Source organism: Talpa occidentalis, unplaced genomic scaffold, assembly GCF_014898055.3.
Source record: "Talpa occidentalis isolate TD23 unplaced genomic scaffold, MPIMG_talOcc4v2.1 talOcc4.7, whole genome shotgun sequence".
Taxonomy (NCBI): domain Eukaryota; kingdom Metazoa; phylum Chordata; class Mammalia; order Eulipotyphla; family Talpidae; genus Talpa; species Talpa occidentalis.
The window spans coordinates 102,319,858-102,344,647 of NW_023605083.1; the positions used below are offsets into that span (position 1 = coordinate 102,319,858).

General features: G+C 48.6%; 1 protein-coding gene across 1 annotated transcript in view; it reads left to right on the top strand.

The window, feature by feature from the left end:
• The window catches only part of WNK2 (WNK lysine deficient protein kinase 2), an 85,538-nt gene that overhangs the window by 42,702 nt on the left and 18,046 nt on the right, over positions 1–24,790 (top strand). The window contains 15 exon segments of the mRNA XM_037495011.1: positions 608–810; positions 2,959–3,114; positions 3,660–3,851; positions 4,740–5,306; positions 6,228–6,524; positions 6,990–7,039; positions 7,873–8,041; positions 8,117–8,233; positions 8,571–8,741; positions 8,950–8,995; positions 9,553–9,672; positions 19,566–20,389; positions 20,583–20,655; positions 22,656–22,738; positions 22,833–23,521. Of these exon segments, the coding sequence (XP_037350908.1) occupies positions 608–810; positions 2,959–3,114; positions 3,660–3,851; positions 4,740–5,306; positions 6,228–6,524; positions 6,990–7,039; positions 7,873–8,041; positions 8,117–8,233; positions 8,571–8,741; positions 8,950–8,995; positions 9,553–9,672; positions 19,566–20,389; positions 20,583–20,655; positions 22,656–22,738; positions 22,833–23,521 (3,757 nt within the window).

The window sequence follows — 24,790 nt, forward strand, 5'->3', positions numbered from 1 at the left end:
TTGGGCTTTGGAGACTCTGGATCTCCCTCTTGGTCTCTCTGTGAGTTGGGGGTCCTTATCAAACCCCTTTAGCAACCACATTAGATGGGCCCACAATGAGAGGCCAGGTATCTCTGCTTTATACTCTGCCGTGGTGAGTGAGGCTGGTCAATCCTGAGCTGTAAGATGTGGGTGACAATTGTTTTCTCCACAGGACAGTACTTTTCCTAACTAGGACCTTCTATCAGGTGTCTAGACCCCTCGTGCCTTTCACCAGATGTTCACTTTTGGGGTAAAGCAGGTGCCACTGATGCTCATGTGTAGGTTGGGGGTTGTGCAAGGCACCCACCTAGGACCTGTGGTCCCTGTGCTGGGGGATAAGAGGTGGGAGGGCAGTCAAGCCACCAGGACCATCTCTGGGTGGTGCAGTCGCAGTCACCCCCACCCCATTCCTAGCAGCTGATTGTCTAAAACAGAACACATTTATCATTTATGGGGTCTGGTAATGCAACCAAGTCATTGTTTTGCAGAAGAAAATGCACAGATGCTTGAATGTTTCTGAGATGTGTACAGAACATGTGGGGTGATCTTTGGGGTGTTTCCAGAGCTGTGCCTTTGTCTTCTGCAGCGGACAGCACCTTTGACAGTGGCCAGGGCTCCACAGTGTACTCGGATTCCCAGAGCAGCCAGCAGAGTGTGGTGCTGGGCTCGATGGCTGATGTGGTACCTCCCGCCGCCCAGTGTGTGTGCAGCCCCCCTGTGAGCGTGAGCGAGGGCGCGGTCTTGCCGCACAGCCTGCCCACGCTGGGAGCCTACCAGCAACCTGCTGCGGTGAGTGACACCCCACCCCGAGCCTGGAAGTGTGCTTTGGGCCGACCACGTGCTAGCCTGTGGTCAGTCATTCCAGGTGGACCCTAGGAAGCCGGGCTGCAGGTGAAGTAAAGTAGCCTGTGCATATCTCAACAAACCAGGTGAGGAAACAGTCAGTGACTCGTGCTCGCATGGCTGTGGTAAAGCAGGTATACCTGTGAGCAGTGCTGGATCTGGGCTATCTCACTTGCAAAGACGCCATTTACAGTAGTGAAACCTTTAATTCTATCTGGTGTTCCACTTCACTGAGGGGTGTCAAGTATCTCCCTGCTTTTCTCCAGCAGGCCTTATGTAGCTGTTAGAAGCTAAAGCTATGAAAACCGGAATTGAATCGTCAGAAATGTTTGTGATGATGTTTGAGAGCAGGTTCGGAGGATGCTCCTGATTGTGCCTTGTGCTTATCCTGTGGGATAACTTGTGAGATACGGAAAGACTGCAGCTGAAGTGGAGATTGCTAGATGAGGGGTTGAATTTGGCATTTATTTTTTGATAGGTGGTGGGGTGGGGTCCAGAAGGCGGTTTAGTCCCCTAGGACCAGAGGCAGGTTCAGGCCTAGGTGTCTCTCCCCACAGGGCCACCTTCTTGGCATTACCTTTCTGCTACTTCTGTTCACCTGAGCTGGGCTGTTGGAAGGCTCAGAAAGCCCCTTGGAAAATCAGTGATGCCTCAGCTGATGGTGCCTAGGACTCATTTGCAGTTTGCATTTTTGTTTGTTTCAGGAAATGAAATAAGATTTTAAATGGCAAGAAGGGTGGTGCTACCCATTCACTTGGGTAGCAGCTCCTTTCTGACTTTGAAGGCTGTCCTGTGGGGCTAAGCCAAAACATTCCACAAGCGGGGTCAGGGTTTCTCATGGTCAGTTGTATGCTGTCCTCCTGGTCCCCACACGCCATGTCTAGGCCGGTTCCGATTTGCACATAGGAAACCCAAGCACAGGCAGTCAGGGACCTGATCAGGATCTACCCCAGGCAGAGCTGCCAGAGTGCTTGTCCGTCTCCCTGCCTGTTAACACAAAAACACCTTGGGCCCAGTGTGGGGCCTGGGTGGATATCCAGGGTTTGCTGAGGGCTCGAGGGAGGGTTGCCATGGTGCTGCACCCCTGGGACTGGGTAAAGACGAGGCAGATGGTGGGCAGAGGAGTCAGGAGCCACTGTTCAGAGACTTGGGCCCTGCCAGCCCCTAAATCCTGGCTGGCTGGGCCTGGGCCTATGGAGCAGGTGTGTGGTGGCTTGTTCTGCTCCATGGCTTCAGATTAGAGGCTCCATCCCACCATGCTGCTGCTTGTGGCATGTTTTCTATGAAAGATAAAATGAGTTTTAGAAATTACTACCACCTATTCCACCCAGAAGCCCTCTATATGAGAGCATTTGACTGTTGGCATGAGAACCAGGCCCTAGCTTTAATTCTTCCAGAGGCGCCTGCCCCTCCTACTCTGAGATTTTGAAGTAAATCCAAGACAGAAAAGAGTTTTGCCAATAAATATTTCAATCTATATCTTCAGGATCAGGACTCAAACCCAACACCATCATTGTACCTAAAAGTGAACAAATTCATAGTACCAGGCCTCCAGGGCACAGATTTCCAGTTCTCACCACATCCATGCTGTGGTTGGCTGCTCATACTGCAGCCCCTTCCTGGTGCCAGGGTCAGCAAGGTCTGCTGCTGAGTGCCCTTCTCTCAGCACTGTCTTGCCCCTGGCTCCTACTTGTCCACATTCTATATGTGATGCTTTCTACATTTTATGTAGTCCTGTGGGCAAGAGGGCAGGCACCTATCTGTATCTCTCACCACTGAATGTCATAAGTGTTTCTTCATGGTTTTACAAAATCCTTAGAATGATTTTTTTCTCACAGTTGCATAAGAGTCTGTGGAGCTGATGTTCCAGAACATTCCCTGGTTGAGATTAAGCCATTTTCTGCTTAGGGGTCACCCCACTGGGCTTCTTCTGTATAACCATGTTCCCAGGAAAAGGTGTCTTTAGTGGAATGAACCAGCAAGGGCGGGGGTGGGGGAGTAAGAGGCCATCATGCTGCCTGATAGCTGTCAAATGTGTGCCTGGGTGGGGTCCTTAGGGCAGGTCCTGAATGTTGTCCCTGATATTCTCTGCAGCCTGGCCTGTCGGTGGGCTCTGTTCCACCCCCCACCCACCCTCCACTCCCGCAGCCTCATTTCCCAGAGCCAGCCTTGAGCTTTGCTCCTGTGTTGCCACCACCTAGTGCCCCTGTGCCAACGGGCCCAGGCCAGCCAGCACCCCTTGGCCACCAGGTGAGTGTGGGCTGCCTTCCTTATAGTATGGATCCCCATCCGTCTCTCAGACTCCCCTACCCACCTGGCCCTGCCTGGTCCTCTCTATGGTGTTGAGCTCTGCTAACTCAGGCCCCTGGGCCATGAGCACCTCCTGGCAGGCCCCTGCCCCCTTTAATTTTCTGTATGGTTTCTCAGGATCTGGGGTGCATATGGGAGTGGGGGTGTGTCTGTGGAGTTCACACAGATCCACAGAACAAAACATGGGCCAGCACTTGTTAAGAGCATTTCTCCCAGTTCTGTAAGTCCTGGGCTTCAGGGCTTGGTGGTGTTTGTGTGCATGCGTGCATTGTGCACTTGTGTACACACGTGTGTATGCATATGTGCCTGCCTTCACACATGCCCAGGTGTGTATGTGTATGTGCATGTGTGCCTTATGTGCACGGGTGCTTGTGCATATGTGCGGGTTTGCATGGGTATAAGTTTTGGTTTTCTCTGTGCTGTGTGAGCATGCAGGATATCTCAGCAGGATGGTGGTCTAAGAGAAGCCTCTTCTCTCCTTCCAGCCTCCTCCCCTGGCCCAGCCGGCACCCTTGCCACAGGTCCTGGCCTCACAGCCTGTAGGCCCTCTGCAACCTGTGCCCCCCCACCTGCCTCCATACCTGACTCCGACCTCCCAGGTGGTGGCCCCCACTCAGCTGACTCCTATCCAGATGCCACCTGCACCCCTACCACCACTGGCTCAAGTCCCTCCACAGGTACTCCTGGCCATCTACCCAGCCTTGCTGCTAGGGCCCTGCCGTGGTGGTGGCTGTGTTTTGCCAGTCCTGGACAAGTTGCCTCTCTTCTGGTCACAGATATGTAGGAAGACTTTCACTTTGGCTGTCACCTGTCATTAGTATTGCCTTGTCCTGCTGGCATTAGAGCATCTGTTAGTGTCTCGTTAAGCACACCACCAAGCTTGTCAGTGGTCTTGGCATTTAGTTGCTTTTCGGATACACAGAAATTGATTTACTTATTTTCACTGCCTTATAATTGTGTAAAGGTCTCTGTGATGGGACACTCATGCACCTACTCCCAGAGAGGATTTATTTTAAATCTAGATCTGCCGAAGTGTTTGGAGGCTAAATCCACAGCTCAGCCGGCAGGAGTCTCCAGGATGGCCTGGGATGTCACAGGGAAAGAGATACACTTTTACTGAGAGGATTTGGTGTCAGTGTGACTATATATAGACTGGGGCAGCCAGGAAAAGTAATTTCAGGTGTTTGGGGCCAGCGGTGGCTTTGATAGTCCCAGCCTTTCTGAAAGAGAATGTGCACGGTAGTGAAACTGGTGATACATCTGTGACCCTTCATGTCTGAGCTGCCCCTGCTGTCCTCAGAGCCACCTGGCAAGCAGTTCATGACAGACCCCAGAGGGACCCAGTGCCAAAGGAGTTCCTCCTGAAGGCTGTATCTGAGGCCTGCCTTCCCTTCTCTACGTGAATGGCGTTATATTCTTAGTTTCTGTTTAAGTTGGGTTTGTGTTTGGGTTGCCTTGGGTAGCTGCATGAAAGTGCCTCGAGCAGAAGCCTAGGACTGAATCTGGTGCAAATATCATGCAGATGGGTGGGCCTGGGGGCTCACCTGCTCCCCTGTCTCTTTCAGATTCCTCCGCTTCCTGTCGCCCCCCCCATCGCCCCATTGGCGACAATCGACAGCCTCCCCACAGCCCTCCCTACAGCCCTCCCCGACCTGCCTGCTGCCAGTGGGCCTCCTATGCCTCCCCCATCTCAGTATTTCTCTCCAGCTGTCATCTTGCCAAGCCTCCCGCTCAGCGCCGCTGCCACCCCTCTGCCTGCGTCTCCGGCACTGCCTCTGCAGGCGGTTAAACTACCCCACCCTGCTGGGGCACCACTGGCTGTGCCGTGTCCGACTATCATGCCAAATGTGGCAGCTGCCGCCACCGCCATCCCTCTGCTGGCCGTGGCCCCTCAGGGTGTGGCCGCCCTGTCCATTCACCCTGCCGTGACCCAGCTCCCAGCCCAGTCCATGTACCCGGCTGCCTTCCCGCATATGGTGCCTGGTGATGTCCCACCTTCTCCCCTCCATGCGGCCCAGACTGTGAGGGCTGCCCCAACGCAGTCGGCGCCCCCCACGCTGCCGCAGCCCCACCAGCCGGGTGTCGCCAGCCTTTCCGAGCAGGCTGCTCCAGCCACTGGCGTGGGGAGCCAGGTAACCCACCTGCTAGGCCAGATCCTCCCAACAGGCACTGGGACATCCCTTAGCAGCTAGAAGTGCCAGGGGCTCTCTATTCCTCTGTATCTTGATGGGGGGCAGAGGGCAGGAGAGCAGACAGCTGCAAGAGTCTGTTGCTCTGAGTAACACCAGCTCATAGGATAAGGGCTGATTCTGGGGAAAGCCGAAGGGCACGTGAGAAGGAGCGCAGTGGCCTAGGGCCGTGGTGTCAGGGCCTGGTCAAAACACTTGGTGCTAAGTCCTTTGTTTAGCCAGTGGCTATAGAAGGCACTGTGTGCTCAGAGATCAAGGCCAGCCCTGGAGGCCAGCCCTGCTGTTTCTCTGGTGGAAGGCCTGAGGTTTTTTGATGAGCTGGGCCTTCATATCTGACCATACCGCATTGCTAATCACTCTCACACCAGCAGATCCCGGCCTCCTTGGACTGGGGTAGGATGGGGCTCCTGTCCTTTCAGATTGGGCTGCCTCCTGCAGGAAGCCTTTCCCCTAAGTGTGTTCAAGTGGGAACATGGGGTCAGGCTGAGGCCCACAGCTCCCCTTTTTCATGTGTGACTTGGGACTGCGATGCAGTCTTTGACCTGACATGGGCCTAGGAACTGAGCAGCATGTGGTCCAGGCCCTGTGGGTTGGTGGGGTGTTCTTGTCGATACTAAATGTGCCCTGCTTAGAGCCTTCACAAGAGTGCCCATTCTTGTTTCTGCAAAATTCTTACATTAACATGCTTTGAAGTCAGGACTTGCTTTTGGGGGCATGGGTTGGATTGGAGAGGGATATCCCTGTGTCCCCGGTGTACTCACTGCTTAGATGGGGGACCTATCTGCTTTGGTCCAGGCCCCTGGACTCCTCAGCAAAGGCAATGGCTGGCACCCCGACTTCCCTTTCTGTCCCCTGTGCCCCCAGACCCTGCTTGGCCACCCACCTCCATATGCCGTGGACGTCACTGCCCAGGTCCCCACCGTGCCTGTGCCTCCCACCACCATCCTCTCCCCACCTCTGCCGGAAGTGCTGCCACCCACAGCCCCTGAGCTCCTGCCTCAACTCCCTGGCTCCCTGGTGCCTCCAGTGGTGGCGGCTACTCAGAGCTTGCCCATCCAGACTGCTGCAGCTGTACCCCCAGCTAACCCAACGCTGCCCAGTGGGCCTGTGATCTCTGGCCCCTGCCCGGCTGTCCAGCTGACAGTGGAGCCAGCCCCAGAGGTATGCACCCTTCTCTGAGCTTAGCCACCACTTCCCACCCCCTGTATGGAGTCTTTGGGTCTTAGCCCTGGAAGCAGGGGTGGCATGGTTGGAAGATGGATGTGTGTGTGGGGCAGCCAGAAGGTGCTGTTCTGTTCCTCTTCCTGGTCCCTGGATGCCATATTTTTCTTAAATGCTCATCAGCGGGGCGGGTGTGGTTGTTCTGTGGATTTGGAGAGGGCTTCCTTGGAGCTGTGAAAGGCCACGTTGGCTGGTGCATTTCTGCTCAGGGACCATCACAGTCAGTCAGCAATTTTGGAAAAGAGTGTCCCCAGCTTATAGGAATCTGCTTCACTCTGAGCAGCTCCAGGTGCAGCCCCAAGTGGTGGGCTTGCTGCAGTGCATGGGAGCCGGTGGGAGGCATGAGGCTGTGTGTGTTGAACCTGCAGGGAGACCACGACCCATCCTCCTATGGTTTTGTTTCAGGAGCTGGCCTCACAGGACAAGCAGTCCAGCCTCCTGCAGAACTGTGAGAGGTAAGGGCCCAGCCTGCCTGCTGCCTTTCCTCCCAGAGTCCTGCTGTTCTTTGCTTTCACACATCGGCACTTCTGAAATATGTCACTTGTTTCCAAGTGGGGCTGACCTAGTGGGGCTGTGGGTTGCACCTTTGGGGATTTGTCGGTGCTTGATGAAATTTGGTTGCCAGGGCCCCCTGGCTGTGTTCTGGGCCCTGGCACTGGCCTGTGGTGCCTTGGGTGTTTCAGAAGTGAGAGGCCATGGACGGAGAGTTGGTGGGACACAGAGCTGGGGGAGGCCAGAGAGCAGGGCAGAGTTCAGTCTGAACCCCTGGTCACCTGGTGTTCGGCTTCCAGGTGCCTGCCACTCTCCAGTCACAGAACTTGTCTGTTTTGGGAGGGAATTGGTTATAGGAAGTGACGGTGCCTCCCACCCTCCCAGTGATCAGGCAGCTCAAGAGCAACTGCAGCCCCATGTGCTTGGCACGTTCCACTGCTGTTCACAGATGGGGAAATGCATGGGGGAGGACTGTTTCCTATATCTGAGGCTTACCATGAGCCTCACAGGTCAGGACTCTGAGGGGCCCATGGTTGTGGGTCAGAAAGCCCATGCAACCACGAGAGGCCAGCATAGCCCAGGATAGGCTTTTGCGGGGGGGTGGGGGGGGAGCAGTGGCGCTGGAAATGGGCTCAGGGGGATGCAGCAGGGCATGGCTGGCTCAAGATTTTCTAGCTGAAAGCATCTAACTGCTGAAGCTTCTGACCGTTTCCTTAAAAGCTAAGACTCCCATGTGACCCGGGCCTGCAGGGCACCACTGCATCCGCCATACATGACCTTCTTGATTTTTACGCAGCTATGGAGGGTCTGATGTCACTTCTGGAAAAGAGATGAGTGACAGCTGTGATGGCGCTTTTGGGGGGGGTAAGCTGGAAGGCAGGGCCTCTCGGAAACATCACCGCAGGTCCACACGCATGCGGTCCCGCCAGGAGAGGGCCAGCAGGCCCCGGCTGACAATCCTCAATGTGAGTAGCCTGGTGGGCAGGCTGTGGCCAGGGGTCCCAATGAGTTACCCCCACCTGACTGCCGAGTGTCCATAGGTGTGCAACACAGGTGATAAGATGGTGGAGTGCCAGCTGGAGACGCACAACCACAAGATGGTGACCTTTAAGTTCGACCTGGATGGGGATGCGCCTGATGAGATCGCCACCTACATGGTGAGGCAGCTTTCCTGCTTGGGCGCGCCCCAGGATGTAGCCCTGGGGAGTGGAGCTGGTAGTATGCTCAGCCTGCCTTTCCTGGACTTCTGTCCTGGACCCACAGGTGGTCACCTGCTTTGGGCAGTGCTGGCTGGCAGCACTGAGGATCATTTCCAAGCCACCGTTTCTATGGTGCTTGTTGCTTCATTTGCTGAGTTATGCAGCACCCAGAGTGGGCTGATCCTGGCATGTGTCCCCCTTGGGCCTGGGCAGAGCAGGAATCTATCAGAAGGGCCAGTAGATGCAGAGTGGTCATGTCCTCAGTTGTCCCAGCGGGGTGACATGTGCCTTATAGGTGGAGCACGACTTCATCCTGCCTGCTGAGCGGGAGACCTTCATCGAGCAGATGAAAGATGTCATGGACAAGGCGGAGGACATGCTGAGTGAAGACACAGACGCTGACCATGGCTCTGACCCAGGAGCCAGCCCTCCACACATGGGTACCTGTGGCCTGGGTGCTGGGGAAGTAAGTTGGCCACAAGACTGGGGGCTGTGTGGGGGCCATGCTGGGATAAAATGACTGCCTGATGGAGAAATGCGGGGTCATCAGTGCAGGGTGACTAGAAGTAGCGAATTGGGTCAATTAGAAACACAGATGTTGAGGCCACATTGCAATTTGATGGAAGCTCTTGTTCTGCATGGTCTGCTGACTTCTGATCCTTTACTACCTCCAGGAGGGTCGACAATCCCAAGAGAATGCCCCAGTGTATCAGCAAAACGGTATGTCTACTTTCCCTCTGGGCCTTGTCCACCCACCAGACCAGCCTTTTGGGGGCATTTCCATCTGCCAAGACCCATTGGTACATTGTAAGGGGGTTTGGTCCTGGGGCAATTGCTAGAGTGTAAGTGTTCACCTGGGGATGGTTGCCCTGCCTGGGGAGCCTCATCTGGCCTGGTAGGGTCTGGGCGTGTGTGGACTTGCAGCCCTTGGGCAGTGTTACCCTTTTACTGATAGCATCATGGGTATATTGGGAAGTAAGCCCCTGAGGAGCCCCCTAGAAGATTGCCACCCCCTCCACCCCCAACTGTTAGGAAAAGAGTTGATATAAGCCCCTAACCATGGTACTTTACCTGAGGGATCTGACTTAGCACCTGTTCATGGAGGAAAGCCATTTAGGATTATGGCTGGAGACTTGGGTCCCCTGCACACACCTTTCCTAGTGAAAAACCCACCTATGTGAGTTCCCAAATTCCCTTTGGCAGGTCTGATGCTGATGGTGAGGGGTCACAACGACCTTGGGAGAAACTGGCTTCCTCTGTTTTTGTTCTGCCCTTAGTCCTGCACACGGGGAAGAGGTGGTTCATCATCTGTCCTGTGGCTGAGCACCCAGCAGTAGAGGCCCCTGAATCTTCGCCTCCACTTCCTCTGGGTTCCCAGCAGCCAGAAACCAGCCAAGGTATGAGCAGCCAGGAACCCCAGTCTGCCTCCCTAGAAATTCTGCATGTCCCCTCCTGTGTTTTGCTCCAGGTCTTCCAGGGGTCCTCTGTTTGTGTTTACTCTTTGGCTCACACTTTGCTGGCACTTGCAACTTGGCCATCAAAGTGCCAGGTCTTGCCCTGAAGGGTTGCCTGGAAGCCCAGAGCAGACCAAATGTTCTACTCTGCCTGTGTCTTCACCTAGTGAGACACAAGCTGTGCAGGTGTGTACCCTGAGGCACTGCCCTTTCTTATCACTATCATGTGACTCATAAGCTCCTCCTTCCCTCTGCATGGCCCACATGCAGTGAACATGCCCCTGCTTATTCTGCTTGTTTTGGGGGTGGGGTGGGAAAGTCTCTCTCAGCATAAAGACACTGTTTTTAAATTGTCCACAAGGAAAGAACCATAAGGTAGTCTGCACCTGTATGGATAGGTGCCAGCAAACTTGTCCTTAGAGCTATCTGCTAAATCTTGATTTTTGTGGTCACTTGAGAGGCTGAAAATAGTTCCTTGAACAAATTTGACCTTTAGTTCCCTATAAGCTGGTAGGGAAAAATGTTGTCTTTTATATAATTCATCCTGACTTTATGGTACGTTCATGAAAAACTTCTGTAAGTCAATTTTAATTTTGTGTCATGTGCTTCCATTATACTTTTGAGAATTTGTTCCTGTGAGGAAAAGGTCAGACAAATAACAAAATCACCAGCACAGTCACAGATAAAAATTGGTGATCTAGTGAACAGGAGCGAGGCACAATGTCTGCAGAGGTTTAACTTTAATAATGTGTTTGTGTATTGTTACTAGATTTAAACACACAGTTAATTGGGAGGGGATTTTTATCAAAATAAAGCTAGTTTTCAGTGGTATAGTGACAAATTGGCCTTAAACCCTCATCCCTTCATCTGTGCACCGACCTCAGGAAATGTTTTGTAGCCAGTTTTTTTTACCTATCAAAATAAGAAAAAGGAGTCAGTCATTCCATGGATGGCAGTTTGGTTAATTTAGATGAATTGTTCATGAAGATCACCAAAAACGTTGGACCAGTTATAAGGATCATTGGCTTGAAGGTATTTAGGAAGTCTGAAGATAGTGGAGAGTTATCAGGCTGGTGTCCTGGAGAGGCTGGAGACCTTGAATGTGATCCCATTTTGGGCCCTATTCCTATGGGGACATCTCCCATGCCTGCAGGGGTGGCAGAAATGCTGAGCAATACTTCCATAGCCTCATCAGGCTTGAGCAAAAGGGCTCAGAGTCATGGGCCAGGAGTGCTGTGCTGAAGTGCTGTGCTGAAGGAGGGCACCCAGAAGTAGGCAGGCCAGGCAGAGAGTATTACACCAAGATTACCTCAAAGTATTACCTTCATAATTGTGGAAGTGGATGGTTTCTCTCCAGAGGTTCAGATAGTGCAGTCCCAGAGATCCAGGAAATACCAGGAGGTCATAGGAAGGGAGGAAATGAGGAAAGCAACCTCCAAAAGCTGTTTATGAATTCCTGGGCTCACACAGGAGTTCATAAACTCTTGCATGCTTCATCTGATCTTAATTAGTGTATAAAGAACTTTGAGAGCTGAGCTAGTAGATAAAGTCCTGTACAGGTTCCAGACTGGCCTATGGATGGGATATATGGATTTCACATCAGGTTACTGATCAAAGACATGGAGACCTCACAAGACATTGTAACCACTGCTCATGGAAGGAAGGCGGGCTGCTTGAACCCAGCAGGTCAATTGTCTGCTAAAGCAAAAATATCAGCATTCATGGTAGGATTTAAACATACTTAGAATCTCATAATATTATTTTAAAAATTCAGTCCAGTCCAACCAATGCAATTCAAAACTGGTTGTCATATGAAGAACCATAAAAAAATACACACTTGCTTGGAAAAAGAGAGCCAATGTATGACAATGATGAGATGATAGATGTTGGAATGATCTGACAAAAAAGCAGCTGATTTAAAAATGACTGAACAATTATAAACATGATCATCTCAATAGATGCCAAAGAAAGCATTTGACAAGATACAACATCCATTTATGATACACACACTCCAAAAATGGGAATAAATGGAACCTATTTAAACATTATAAAAGCCATAAATGACAAACCCACAGCCAACATCATCCTCAATGGTGAAAAGCTGAAAGTGTTCCCACTGACATCAGGAACGAGACAGGGATATCCACTATCACTACTATTATTTATCCTAGTACTGGAAAGTCCTAGCTGAAGCATTTAGGCAAGATAAAGACATAAAAGGATTCCAAATCAGAAAAGAAGTGAAACTGACTGTTTGCAGATGACATGTTGATATATTTAGAGAAACCAAAAGACTCTACCAAAAAACTTAACAGAGAAATTAATGAATACAGTAAAGTGGCAGGATACAAAATCAATATGCTAAAAATCAGTGACATTTCTTTATGTAAACAATGAATCAGAAGACAGGCAAATAAGGAATACAATCCCATTTACAATCATGCCAAAAATAACAAAATAACTGGGAATAAACTTAATGAAGGATGTGAAGGATCTGCACATTGAAAATCATAAAACTCTGCTAAAGGAAATAAGAGAATATATAGAGAAATGGAAAGATACCATATGCTCGTGGGTTGGAAGAATTAACATCATTAAAATGGCCATATTACCCAAAGCAACTTATAGATTCACTACAATACCTGTCAAGGAAATAAAACAAGAAATATCAAATTTACATGGAACCACAAAAGGCCCTGAATAAGTGAAACAACCTGAGAGAAAAGAAAATTTGTGGCATCACTTTCTGACTTCAAACTCTGTTACACAGCAACAGTAATCCAAACAGTATGGTACTGAAACAAAAACAGAAACTCAGACCAGTGGAATGGAATTGAAAACCTAGAGATAAACCCACATAAATATAGACTGTTAATCTTTGACAAAGGTTTATGGCCATACAATGGAGAAAATATAGCCTCTTTATTAAATGATGCTGGGAAACATGGATAGCCACTTACAAAAAAAAAAAAAAAGAAAAGAAAGAAAAAAGACCCATACCTAACTCCACATACAAAATTAATTCAAAATGGATTAAAGATCTGGATATAAGAACTGAAACCATAAAGTAATTGAAAGAAAATATAGGGGACACAATGTAGGACATCTACCACAAAGGTATATTTGGGGACTCAACCCCAACAGCAATGGAAACAAAAGCAAAAATAAACAAGTGGGATTCATCAAACTTAAAAGCTTTTGTACCTCAAAAGAAACCATTGCAAAAACAAAAAGGTAACCTACAGAATGAGGGGGGGAAATTGCATGCCACACAAGGGTACAAAATATACAAAGTTTTTATATAACCCAATAGTAAATAAACAACCCAATTAAAAAATTGGCAAAAAAACCCCTAAACAGATAACTTTTCTAAAGAAGATATTCAGATGGCCTATAGACATGAAAAATTCTTTAGCATCACTTATTATAAAGAAAATGCAAATCAAAACTACATTGAGATACCACTTCACCTCTGTGAGGATGGCCCATATAAAAAGGAATCAACAAATGTTGGTGAGGTTAAGGTGAAAAGGGAACTCTCATCTACTGTTGGTTGGAATGCAAGTTGGTGCAGCCCTTATGGAAAATAGTGTGGAGATTTCTTAAGAAAATAAAAATGGAAATTCTGTATGATATGACACTACTTCTATTTAGGAATATATCCAAATAATATGAAACCTCTAATATGAAATGATTGATCTATGCCTATGTACATAGTAGCACTGCCCACAGTTGCCAAGTCATGTAACCAACCTACATGCTCTTCAACAGATGAGTGGATAAAGAAATTGTGGAATATATACTCAATGCAGTACTATATAGCTGCGAAAAAAATGAACTAGTGGCATTTGGGTCACAATGGATGAACCTCAAGGTGATTATATTAAGTGAAATAAGTCAAAAAGTGAAAGACAGATCTTGACTATTTTCACACATCTGTGGAATATAAATAATCAAAAAACATACACAGGCAAAGTATAGTTGGTATAAATCTTTGAACTCAGTGAAAGAGTTATAGAGGGAATGGAGGAAGACATGAGGGAGGGAGGCAGATGGGATGGGGATATGGGCACAGGTGGTTTGATGAAGGGTGAGTGGAACATGTATGCATAAGGAAAAAAAGTAAAAACAAAAAAAAAACAACAAACAAAGATAGTACCAAAAAGCGAATTATAAACCAAAGTTTTTCATGGACATAGGGGATGGGAGGAAGGTCTCATAAAATATAAGCAAGTCAACTTCAACAATATTGAAAAAGGTGGTATACCATGACAAATTGGAGTGTATCCTGGGAAGGCAATATTTAAAAACCAACCCACCACATTAGTAATGAAAGGAATTTCCCTCCCATACAAAGGGAAAGGCGCACGTTCATATCAGTTGAAACAGAAAAATTATTTGACAAAATGCAACATCCATTCACGTTAAAATTTATCAGCAAACTAGCAACCTAAGGGGGCTTCCTCAATCTGATGAAAGGAATCTACAGAAAATGACAGCTAACATATTTAATGGTGTAAGAACAAGTATGTTTTCCCTGAAATTAGGATCAAGGCACATATGTCCACTCTATTTATTGCTATTCAACTGGACTCAAACTCTAGACTGAACTCGAAATCTTAGCCAGACTTCCAGAAGGATAAGAAATAGAAATAAGAGGAATGTGCATGTGCATTGAAAAGGAAGAAACAAACCTATCTTTATTTGCAGAAAATATGCGCACAGGATATATAGTCAACATACAGCTGTACTTCTATCTGTTGACAGTAAACATTTGAAAAATAACTCTTCAAAGAATACCACTTACAGTAGCTCCTCTGCAAAGATACATGGATATAAATTTAATAAAACAAGAGTGTGTACCCTGAAGACTATAAATGACTGATGAAATGAATCAAAGATGACCTAAATAAATGGAAAAACATGGTGCCTTCATGGATTGGAGACTCAACACACTCAACATGGTACAATGTCAGCTTTCTCCAAAGTGATCTTGAGATTTAATGCAATACCAATAAAATTCAAATTCTGCTTTTTGTAGTCATAGACAAGCTGACTCTAAAATTTATATGAAAGTGCAAAAAAACCCACAAATCTGAAAAAGGAGACTCAAGGTGAAGGAATCAAACTCTACCCAATACTCAGACTTAATTATGATGTTACAATAATCCAGACAGTATAGTATTGCCAAAAGGGATTAATACATAGATCAATGAAATGGAAGAGAGAGCCCAGAAATATACCCTTAAAAGATATGGCCATTTGATTTTTTGACAAAGCTGCAGAAGGATCAATGGAGAAAAGATAGCCTTTTCAATAAATGATGCTGGAACAAGTGGTTTCCAAATGCAACAATTGAACTTAACCTTTGCCTGGCATCTTATACAAAAAATTAATTAAAAATTCAGCATGTATCCAAATGTAAAAGATAACTATATAACCTTTAGAAGAAAACATTGGAGAAAAATCTTTGCGACCTGTGCTAAGGAATTCTTAGACATGACCAAAAGGGGCATGATCCATGAAAAAAAAAGAAGTGGATAAACCAGACTTTTCAGAATAAAAATAATTTTATTTCTGAAAAACACTGTTAAAGAGAATGAAAAGACAACCTATAGATGGGAGAAAATAATTACAGATCACATATGCAATATAGTGTTTGTTCCCAAAATACTTTAAGAAAACTTTTGAAACTCAAAATAAACTCAAGTAACTCACTTAGAAATAGGCAATGGACTTGAACACTTTATCAAAGAGGATATAAAGATGGCAGTTGAGAACATCAAAAAATATTCAATGTCTTTGACTACCAGGGAAAGGCAAATTATAACAACACCAACTGTACCTGTTGATTTTTTCCAAATTGGAAACTACACAAAATAAAATAACTAAATGGAAGTTCTAGAATTGAAAAATATAGTAGTTAAAATTAAGAACTCACTGGGTGGTTTACACACTACTAGAGAGAGAATTAGCAAACTAAAAGGTAACCCAAAAGTGAAATATTTAAAGTAAAATAAGGATATTGTAAATAATGGAAAATAGAAAAGAGGAACTAGAAGTATAGTAGTTATAGTAACATGGTCAAACATAGGATATGACTGGGGTCCCAGAAAGCAAAAGAATGAGACAAAACAAGTTTGAGGAGAAAATGCAGAATTGTAATACATTAAACCACAGATTCAAGAAGCCTTCTAAACTCTGAGAGAAAAACTAGTTTAAGATCTTATAGTTAAAAATCCTAAAAGCCAATAACAGCTGGGTGTTAAAGGATGCTAGGTTGCAAAAAAGAGCTTTCACAGTGGATCCTGTCATGACTGACACACAGAAGACATCAACAGCTTTTACCACTGAGATAATCAACAATCACCATTACTTCCCCTCCCAAGAAGGAAATGCTGCTGACTCCCTGCCTCAGAAAGAGTTGTGTTGTACCTACTGCCAACCTGCCCTTAGACCCCAGGGGCCCAGCTGCTTTGAGTGCACCCATGCTCTAGACTCTGGGTCCAAGGTCACTGTGAGCACATATGCTCCAGTCCCTAGCTCCACAGGCATCTATATAGTAGACATCATTGCCACCACCACCAGAAGAGTGCCCACAGCCAGACCTGGTGCCAAGAGGGGTTCCACAACATCCCCAGGGGAGAAAAAGACATTAGGAGGTGCCCAGCAATCTTTGTCCCCTAACAGCCCTCACATCTACTGCCTAAATCTGAAGATTTGGACACCTTGGACCCCTGTAATCTTTGCCAATACTAATCTCAACTGATGGAGCTGCATGGAGACTGCACTGCTGGGCCTGTCCTGTAGCTTGAACCACCACACAATCCCTAGGTGGTGTCCCTGCATTGATCCACAGGTGAAGGTTTCCTCCACCAAAACTAGTCTGTAAAGTCCGAAAGAGGTGTCTGCTCCATCTGATGCACAGACATCAACACAAAGTTACAAGAAATGGGACAAACCAAGTAAACATGACAACACCAAAGGAAGACAATAATTTTCTAGTAACTGAATCTAAAAAAATCAAGATCTACAAATTATTGGGCAAGAATGCAAAGTAAGTGTTTTAAAGTACCTCAGTGAGATACAAGATAACATAGGTGGACAATGCAATAAAATCAGGGAAATAATATATGAACAAAATGGAAATGGAAATCATAAAAAAGAGGCAAAACAAATTTGGGAGCAGAAGAATATAGAAAATGGAATGAAAATCACAGTAGAGAGCATTAATAGCAGACTTAATCAAGAGGTAGGAAAACTGAGTTCAAAGATAGCTTATTTGGAGTTTCCAATCGAGGAGAAAAAAGAATGATATAGAGGAAAGAAAGCCTAAGTGAACTGGGGAGGAGACTGACAATAAAATAATATTTACATTATGGAAGTCCCACAAAGAGGAAAAAGGGGAGAGAACAAGAGAGGGAGGGAGGGGAAAAAGCAGTTTTAAGAGGCGGTTTATAGCAATAAAAACCTACATTAAGAAAATGAAAGATCTCACTGAACAACCTAAATTTATACCTCATATAATGAGAAAAAGAACAAACTAAGCACAAAGACAGCAGAAATTGGGAAATGATATAGAGTGGAAATAAATGAAATAGACTAGAAATTAAACAAAAAAATTCAATGAAACTAATTCTTTTAAAAAATAAAAAATTGACAAACTTTTAGCTAGATTAAGAAAAAAAGACTGAAATAATTAATAAAAGCAAAACTGAAAGAGGAGACATTACACTTCATACCATAGAATACAAAGAATCATGATAGAAAAATTGGATAAATTCCTAGGAACATACAACCTAACAAGATTGAATCATGAAGAAGTAGAAAATCAGTTATCAGAAACTTTTTAACAAACAGGAGCTTCATTGGTAAATTCTACCAAACATTCAAAGAAGAATTAACACCAGTCCTTCCCAAATTCTTCCAAAGATATTAAAGAGGAGGAAATGCTTCTAAACTCATTTCAATAGGCAACATTCCCCTGATACCAAAGTCAGAAAAGGACACTCCAAGAAAAGAAAATTATAGGCCAGTATTGCTGATGAATATGAATGTAACAGCAGGAATAAGAGTGCCCACTCGCACCATCATCCTGGAAATCCTTGCCAATGCAATTACACAAGAAAAAAATCAAAAGTTATCCAGATTGGAAAAGAAGAAGTAAAATTATCTTTGCAGATGATATGATCTTGCATATATATATATAATATATATAATATATATTAATATTAATATATATATATTAATATTACATATAATATATATATTATATGCAATTACACAAGAAAAAAATCAAAAGTTATCCACATTGGAAAAGAAGAAGTAAAATTATCTTTGCAGATGATATGATCTTGCATATATATATATAATATTATTATATATATATATATATATATATATAAACCTTAAAGATACGTCCAAAAAACTGTTAACATGATAAATAAGCAGTAATGCGACAGGATCCAAAATCAACATGCGAAAGTCATTTGTATTTCTATGTACTAACAATGAACTATCCAAAAAGAAAGTAATCTCATTTTCAATAGTATTAAAAAGAATAACTTACTTAGGAATAAATTTAAATAAGAAGGTGAAAGACCTGTACACTGACAAGTAGGAGACAGTGATGAAAGAAACTGAAGGCATAAATAAATGGAAAGATGTTCTGTGCTCATTGTTGGAAGGATAATGGTATTAAATATCCATACTATTCAAAACAATATATAGATGCAGTACAATCACTATCAAAATTCCAATGATGCTTTTCACAGAATTGAACAGTCCTGAAGTTCACATGGCTTCTGTACAGGGAAAGAAACCAATAAATTGAAAATCCTACAGTGGGAGAAAATCTGCTTATTTTAGTGTTCATATTCTACTCTGTTACACAGTGGGTGCACAGCCCCCTCACACATATTGTGTTAGTGTTCGGGGCCTGCTCTGGCAGAAGCCGGTGCCCCACGAGGTGGCCAGTGAGCTGTGGGGACATCGTGGCAGCAAGCAGCCTAGGTGTGCCACTCGGGGGCCTCTGACATGTGGAGAGACACAGGCACCAGCGCACAAGTGCCGGCTGCCTTTCACTGAGTCAGCTGAGGGGTGTACTTACATGGCAGCACTATAAAGAAATAAGAGGAAATGGTGTCAAAATTAGGTACCCAGTGCTTGGGAAGGGGCAGCTGAGTCAGGGACTTCTCATCCTGGCTGTGCCCACTACTCCCAAAGCTTTTCATTTTTTATGCATTTTGTTTGTGTTTTTTAAAAAGAAATTTTTCAGTAAATGCCAAGTAAATTTGGAAAACACCATCCTGTATCCACTACTTGGACGTTCCTGGTCCTGTGAACACCTGGGGAGGCTGTTCACTGTGAGGGGTGCCCAGCTGTTGAGCTGCAGCCCATCACTTGTCCCTCTTTAGCCCCAGGCAGGATTCTGGCACTTTGTTGACCTTACCAAAGCCTGGTGTCAGGTCTTTGAAGTCCCTGCTCACAACTCACCACCAATTCTGTCTTCATCTACCCCTGTGGGGAATAGCCAGTGCACACAGTCAGAACTTTGTTTGCACAAACTCATCTGGTAGGTGGGCATGGAGGACACTTACAGACAGGCAGCAGGTTCAATGGCTGTGCTATGGGAAAGTCCAAAAGGACAGTGGTGTATTGTGGACACTGCTAGAGCAGAATGAGGAGGAGGGGTGACGGGTGCTGTGGACACTATTTCAGCAGGGGTTTGCGTGCAGGGCTGCTACCTGGTGTAGAAAGCATCTTTTTTGGCCAGAGAAATGCCAGTGAATGTGACCAGAGAGGCCAGTACAGAGGCCTTTTCCTATTTTCTCTAGACCCAGCACCCGGTAAAGACCAACTGTCCCTGGAGGAGAAACCTGGCATCCCGGCTGCTCCACAACTTCTGAGCCAAGCAGGCCCCAGGGACACCCCTGGCAGCACACCAGCCCCTTTGGTGCCATCCTCCCCTCCCGTGACAACTCTGCCCCAGGATGCAAGTGCATCAGCTGCCGGTCCCAAGCCAGAGCCAGCAGCAGGGGCTGCCGTGCAGGCAGGGGGCCCAGGGGCCCCTCAGGGGTTGGCCAGTGAGTGTGAGACTCAACGGCCAGTGGCAGAAATTCATGACACGCAGCTTGCCACAGGGTCCCTGGGTGAGGGTCAAGAGCCTTGCATCCCACCTGCAGAAGCCCCTCGCCACCCCCTGGGTCTGGGAGAGACTGTCTCATCCAGGAAGGGCAGTATCCAAGGGGAACTCATGCCGGCTCCAGCCCCTGTGCCCTGTGCCCCTGGTGGGGCCCCTCAGCCTGCCCTGGGCCAGCCCCTAGCACCAGTCCCCACTGCAGTGGGGGCTGTCAGCATGGCTGCCCCACAGCTCCCCAGTCCCCCACTGGGCCCCACTGCACCCCCGCAGCCACCCTCTGCCTTGGAGTCTGATGGGGAAGGGCCACCCCCCAGGGTGGGCTTTGTGGACAACACTATCAAGAGCCTGGATGAGAAGCTGCGTACCCTGCTCTACCAGGAGCATGTGCCCACCTCCTCTGCCTCAGCCGGGACCCCCATGGAGGCAAGTGACAAAGACTTCACCCTGGAGCCCCTGAAAGGGGACCGACCCCGCACAGAGGCAGCCAGGGGGGACCCGGCTCTGCTGTCCCAGCTGGAGGTGAGTGCCCTGCTTCTCCAAGTGGTGCTGTCTCTAGGGGGACCAGGACAGGGTAGGGGTCATACATAACTACATCCCACAACCCCCAACCTGGGGCCTGGAACCAGCCTTCAGACAGGGCAGAGGGCTTTTAGCTTAGCTGCAGCAGTGGCAGCAGGGGAGGCTCACAACTGTTTCTGTCTCATTTCTCTAGGTGGAAAAGTCAGAAATAGTCCCTGGGGGGGGATCCACATTGGAGCAGGCCACATCCTCATCGGCAGTGACAGGTAATGAGCCCCAGGCCACCAGTCCACCTCCCAGTACTTCCTTGCTCTGAAATATTCTGCATCTCTATCCTCACCATCCGCAGAGCACTGGGCCCAGGGCCAGAGCTGTGGCGATGCTCTATAGCCCACTGAGACCTAGCAGAGGCCACATGCCACATCTCAGGTGACAGACTGTCTGGAAATGAGAGCCACTGGCAGGAATCAGGACGTAGTCAGCCTGTCCCCCACAGGCTCCACTGACCAAGTGTTCTCACATGTGCTGTAGGGTACCCCCAACCCATTTTCTGCAGTAGGTTACAAGATACCCAAGGTTATCTTGGATGGGGCTGGATTTGAACAGATCCACAGAAGCTGCAGGGCTACGTGGAAATTCTGACATGGGACTCCCCTTGGCCCCTGGATCTCCTGTGTGACAGTGGACACGGTGCTGTAGTTTCATTACCTGAGAGCACCTGTGTTGGCCTGAGGGTGCTAGTCTGTCCTAAGTGGTATACTCCTCCTTGGCCTGGGATTTCTTGGGCAAATTATCAAGATGAGGATGCAGCTGAGCCTCCTAATTGGAGACTATGTGCACTAGTGGCAGGCACAGCTCTCCCGCAGCTCACAGCTGTGGGGGCCCCTAACTCTGGCCAGCTTTCCAGATGTGACACTCACCCATGCCATGCTTTGGAGGGGTGGGCAGTATGCATGGATCAGAAGCTGTAACACAGGATACTTCTCTGGGGAAGATGCAGGTACAGGCAGGGCGGAGCAGGTGAGAGGCTGGCTGAGTGCCTGCTGCTGCTCTGGGCCTCCCACATGAGCTGCATGCCATGGCACCTCTGCAAATGGGGAAGCAGCAAGGGACTCCAGGTGCTGGAGCCACTACTAAGCCACGCTTTCTGAGTGCAGGAGCATTGGGAGCTCCCAGGAAACAGATTCTGGGTTGGAAAGGTGATATTTCTGGTAGCCAGGGATGTCTAGACACAGAGGGAGTACAGTAGGCAGTGGATCCCCACATCTGGAGGTATGCAGAGAAGATGAGCACCACTGCAAGCCCTTGAAGAGGGGTTGAAGAGGGGTGTCAGGCATGCCCCGTGTTGGGGGTATATGGTAAGCGCGTCTCCTCAGGAATCTGGGTTGGGAGGATAGCCCTCTGCAGCTTCCTGGAGGCTTCTGGGCTCTGTCACCCTCACTGCAGTATGTAGGTTCAGCTTGAGTTATTCACGTGGCCCCTCCTGCCCACAGCTTTCTTTTGCTGTGGTTGGTCTCAGCTTAAGTGAGGCCCCCTACCCCATAGGCTCCCTGGACATGCTGCTTCTCATTCGCTCTCACAGCAGTCTCAGGAGGCTGGTCCAAGTACATGCTGGGTCCCCATCTGAGACAACTCAGATGACCTGACCTTCCCTAGATGCTGGCATCAGGGATAGAATCACCCTGTTGATCTCTTCCAGGTAAGAGATGTCAGGTGAGATAGGCGATGCCATCAGGTGATGAGATGACAAGTGAGACAGGTGACTTCATCAGGTGATGAGATGACAGGTGAGACAAGGGATGCCATCAGGTGATATAGCTATATCAGATGAGATAGGTGATCCCACCAGGTGATGAAATAACAGGTGAGAGTGATATAAGTGACGCCATCAGGTGATGAGATGATAGGTGAGACAGATGACTCCATCAAGTGACGAAGTGCTAGGTGATACAGATGGTTCCATCAGGTGATGAGGTGACCGGTGAGACAGGTGTAGAGTGCCTGACTACTCTGAAGGGTGGCGCAGGTGCTGCCCTAGTCTGCATGAGGTGGGATCGACTCCTTCCTGGGTGCGGAATGTTCCTATGACTGATGGGTAGGACACCAGTGTGTTTGCAGTATCTTAGTGCCAGGAGTGAGCTCAGCCGGCTCCGCAGGTTGCCCTATTACCCTTGGGCTGCTGCTCTCCCACCTGGTCTACTCACTTGGCCTGGCCAGTCCTTTATTCCCATCTCCAGCCTGAATAATGGTTTTGATGTTCCAACAGCAGAATCATCTTCCACTAACTCGCTGGGCTCTGATGGAGGATGTGTGGCTTCAGATTCACCCCCAGCACCCAGCGCCTCCCAGGTGAGGGCATTTCTCTGATGAGATGCTTGGCCAGTTGGTGGGGTGGTCTTCACTGCTGTTCAGGTGGAATCTTCTCATTTTGCTTATTCCAAAGGATGCTGCCGCTTCTGTCACTCCTGCACAATTGGAACGCACAGGCCAGAGCAGTGGGCCCCCCAGGGAAACCTTGGCTAACCCCATGCAGATCTGCCCCGGGATGTTGACTGAGGACGGCCAGGCCAGCCACCCCCAGATGCATAGTGCTCTGGCCTCGGGCTCCCCTCGGAAGCGGCCAGGGCAGCAGGATAGCAGCTCGCCAGCCAAAACCATGGGCCGGTTCTCTGTGGTCAGCACCCAGGACGAGTGGACCCTGGCCTCCCCCCAAAGCCTTCGGTACTCGGCCCCACCGGATGTCTACTTGGACCAGGCTCCCCGCAGCCCTGATGTGAAGTTGGCTGTGCGGCGGGCCCAGACGGCCTCCTCCATTGAGGTTGGCATGGGCGAGCCCGCGTCCAGCGACTCTGGGGATGAATGCCCACGCCGGAGGCTCCCCCCACAGAAGAACACCTCCCTGCCCAGTGGTGGGGGTATGGCCAGTGACTTGGTGAAGAAGGCCACCGCCTTTCTGCACAGGTCCTCGCCAGCTGATTCGCCGGGCCTGGGGACACCCAGCAGGACGGGTGTGAAGGTCCCTACTATCAGCGTCACTTCCTTCCACTCCCAGTCATCCTACATCAGCAGTGACAATGACTCAGAGATTGAGGATGCTGACATCAGGAAGGAACTGCAGAGTCTGCGAGAGAAGTAGGTCCCAGGGGACAATGGGCCCCAAGGTGTCCAGCCAGTAGCAGCAGGGAGACATGTTGTGGCCTGAGGCATCAGGGAAATGTGTTGGGATTGAAGTCCAGGTCACGCGGTGTCCTTCTAGTAGGTCAGCTCGGTCCCTGGGTCTAGTAAGATAGCTTGGGCCATGCCTTTGCCCCACACACCCTGATTACCCAACCCTGGACAGCTCCTGGGTCATTCAGACCCAGGTCTTTCTCAGACTCATTTTTACCCTCAGTGAGTGTGGTTGGGGGACCCCAGGGTGCTGTTGCACCCTGGAGCTCTGGCGGGAGAGGAGGGCCCAGGTATAGTTACTGCGGTGTGGAGAGGCTGCTGTCTGTGGAGGAGTGATAATGACTGAGTGTACTTGGTGTGGGCTGAAAAATGCAGGCTCAGGCCCCATGACTGCTACCCATCTCCTCCCCACCCTGCTCTCTGGGGTCTGTGCCCACCTCTCTACCCTACCCCGGCCACTGTCAGAACCAGCTCTGAGGACTTTTGGAGTCTCGCCCCCATCTCCTAGTGCCATATAACTGGGTGGCAGGGTGGGCTGTGGCCTTAGAGTGAGGACTCCATAGTTCTTCATTGTAACCTCTCACAGGTGGTCACCCTGGGATTCAATGGCCAGTGGGAACAAGGGGTCTGGTTACCCACCACCATCGTGAGGGGGGCCAGTGGATAGGGAGGAAGGTCTGGATGTAAGAAAATCTGGGAGGTGCCACTGTGGAATCTGAGGAAGGCCTATAGCCTGGGGGCGGGGTGGGGGGGTGGAAGTGGGGGTGGGACCTGGAAATGAAGGGGCAGGGCCTGAGATGAAGGGAGCCAGGGAAGGAAAAGGCAATATGAGAAGCACCTCAAAGGAGAGGATTTAGAGAGCCCGAGAAGGGGGAGATGAAGATAGTAAGTTAGGTTCTCCTGCCTAGTAGTAGTGCAGTAGAGCCTGTGGAAAGGGGTAACCATTGAGAAAGAGGGTAGGGAGAATCTTGGACCTAAGGGGATTTGGTGCTGTCTGATAGGAAGCAGCCAGCAAACCTGGCTCGGGTAACCCCTCTACCCAGGCACCCTGTGGATGCAGGTGCTGGACCCCACCAGCATTTCCAGTTCTTAGAGCTGCCAGGATCCTCTGGGCAAGGTGGAAGGAAGGGGTGGGCTTTGGGAAGAAGACTCAGAGTGGGGGTATCCTCTAAGTACTCCTGAATCACATGCTCCCTGTGACCTAGCAGCCCCCCTCAGTCAGTTTCACCTGGG